Genomic DNA, 850 nt, shown 5'->3' with positions numbered 1-850 from the left:
GTGCTCACCCCTGCATGAAATCATTGTCGGCCGTCGCCTGTCCCCTCCAGATGGATAAAAGCCCCCCACCCACAGCGCTTGGAGGCCCTGCCTTCCCTGATGGCCCCAGATTAGGGGACCGGCTCTGGGATGGCCGCAGGGGCACAGCACCGAATGGGGTGGGGACGTCCAGAGGAGAGAGGGGAGGGACTGTGAGGCTCACCTCCTCTGGCACCTGCCGTGCCCCCCGGGGGTTCAGTTCGCCCCGGCCACCACCTTTACACTGAGCACAGGGGGAGGCGTTGGGACCCTGGTGACAGCTGCCAACACACACAGAGAGGACGGCAGACTCAGAATCCACCAAAGCTGATGTGGGTGTAAGGGAACTGGGTGTGCCTAGTCACTGCTGCCAGGCCGGGGTCTCCCACCCGTGGGTCTGAACCCCTTTGCTGGGACAACTGGCGGGGTCCCCCAAGGCCAGGCCCAACGGCCTCTCCTGCCCACCCCGCAGCTACTGTCACCTGCAGACCATCTTCAGCATCTACGTGTACGGGGCCTACCCGCTGCCCATCCTGCCCCCGGGGCTCACCATCGCGACGCTGGTGGCCAGCATCCTGCTGTCCGTGTGGCTGGCCTACAGGGTCCCCAGGCTGCGGCACACCGAGAAGGGCCACAGGATCCAGAGGTTTGGGGCCAGGCTGTGCTGGAGGTGCAAAAGGTTGTGCAGGTGCCACTGGCCAAGGTCCCCCAAGCTGGCACCGGCGTAGAACAGGAAGCCCCGGGGAAACCGCCTCCCTCCCTGGGAAGCCGGCGTTGATCTCTGAGCCTGTCAGCCGGGGCCAGGCGTTGTCTTCAAATAAACTACAGCGTC

At 65.1% G+C, this 850-nt stretch overlaps 1 protein-coding gene across 1 annotated transcript in view; it reads left to right on the top strand.

Moving 5' to 3' along the window:
* The window catches only part of CATSPERD (catsper channel auxiliary subunit delta), a 58,058-nt gene that overhangs the window by 55,111 nt on the left and 2,097 nt on the right, over positions 1 to 850 (top strand). Inside the window, exon 16 of the mRNA XM_012646126.1 lies at positions 491 to 664. Coding sequence (XP_012501580.1) covers positions 491 to 664 — 174 coding nt within the window. The remainder of the gene's footprint in view (positions 1 to 490; positions 665 to 850) is intronic.

This window comes from Propithecus coquereli, unplaced genomic scaffold (genome assembly GCF_000956105.1).
Source record: "Propithecus coquereli isolate 6110/MARCELLA unplaced genomic scaffold, Pcoq_1.0 Scaffold241, whole genome shotgun sequence".
NCBI lineage: Eukaryota > Metazoa > Chordata > Mammalia > Primates > Indriidae > Propithecus > Propithecus coquereli.
This window is presented reverse-complemented; position numbering and strand designations above follow the sequence as displayed.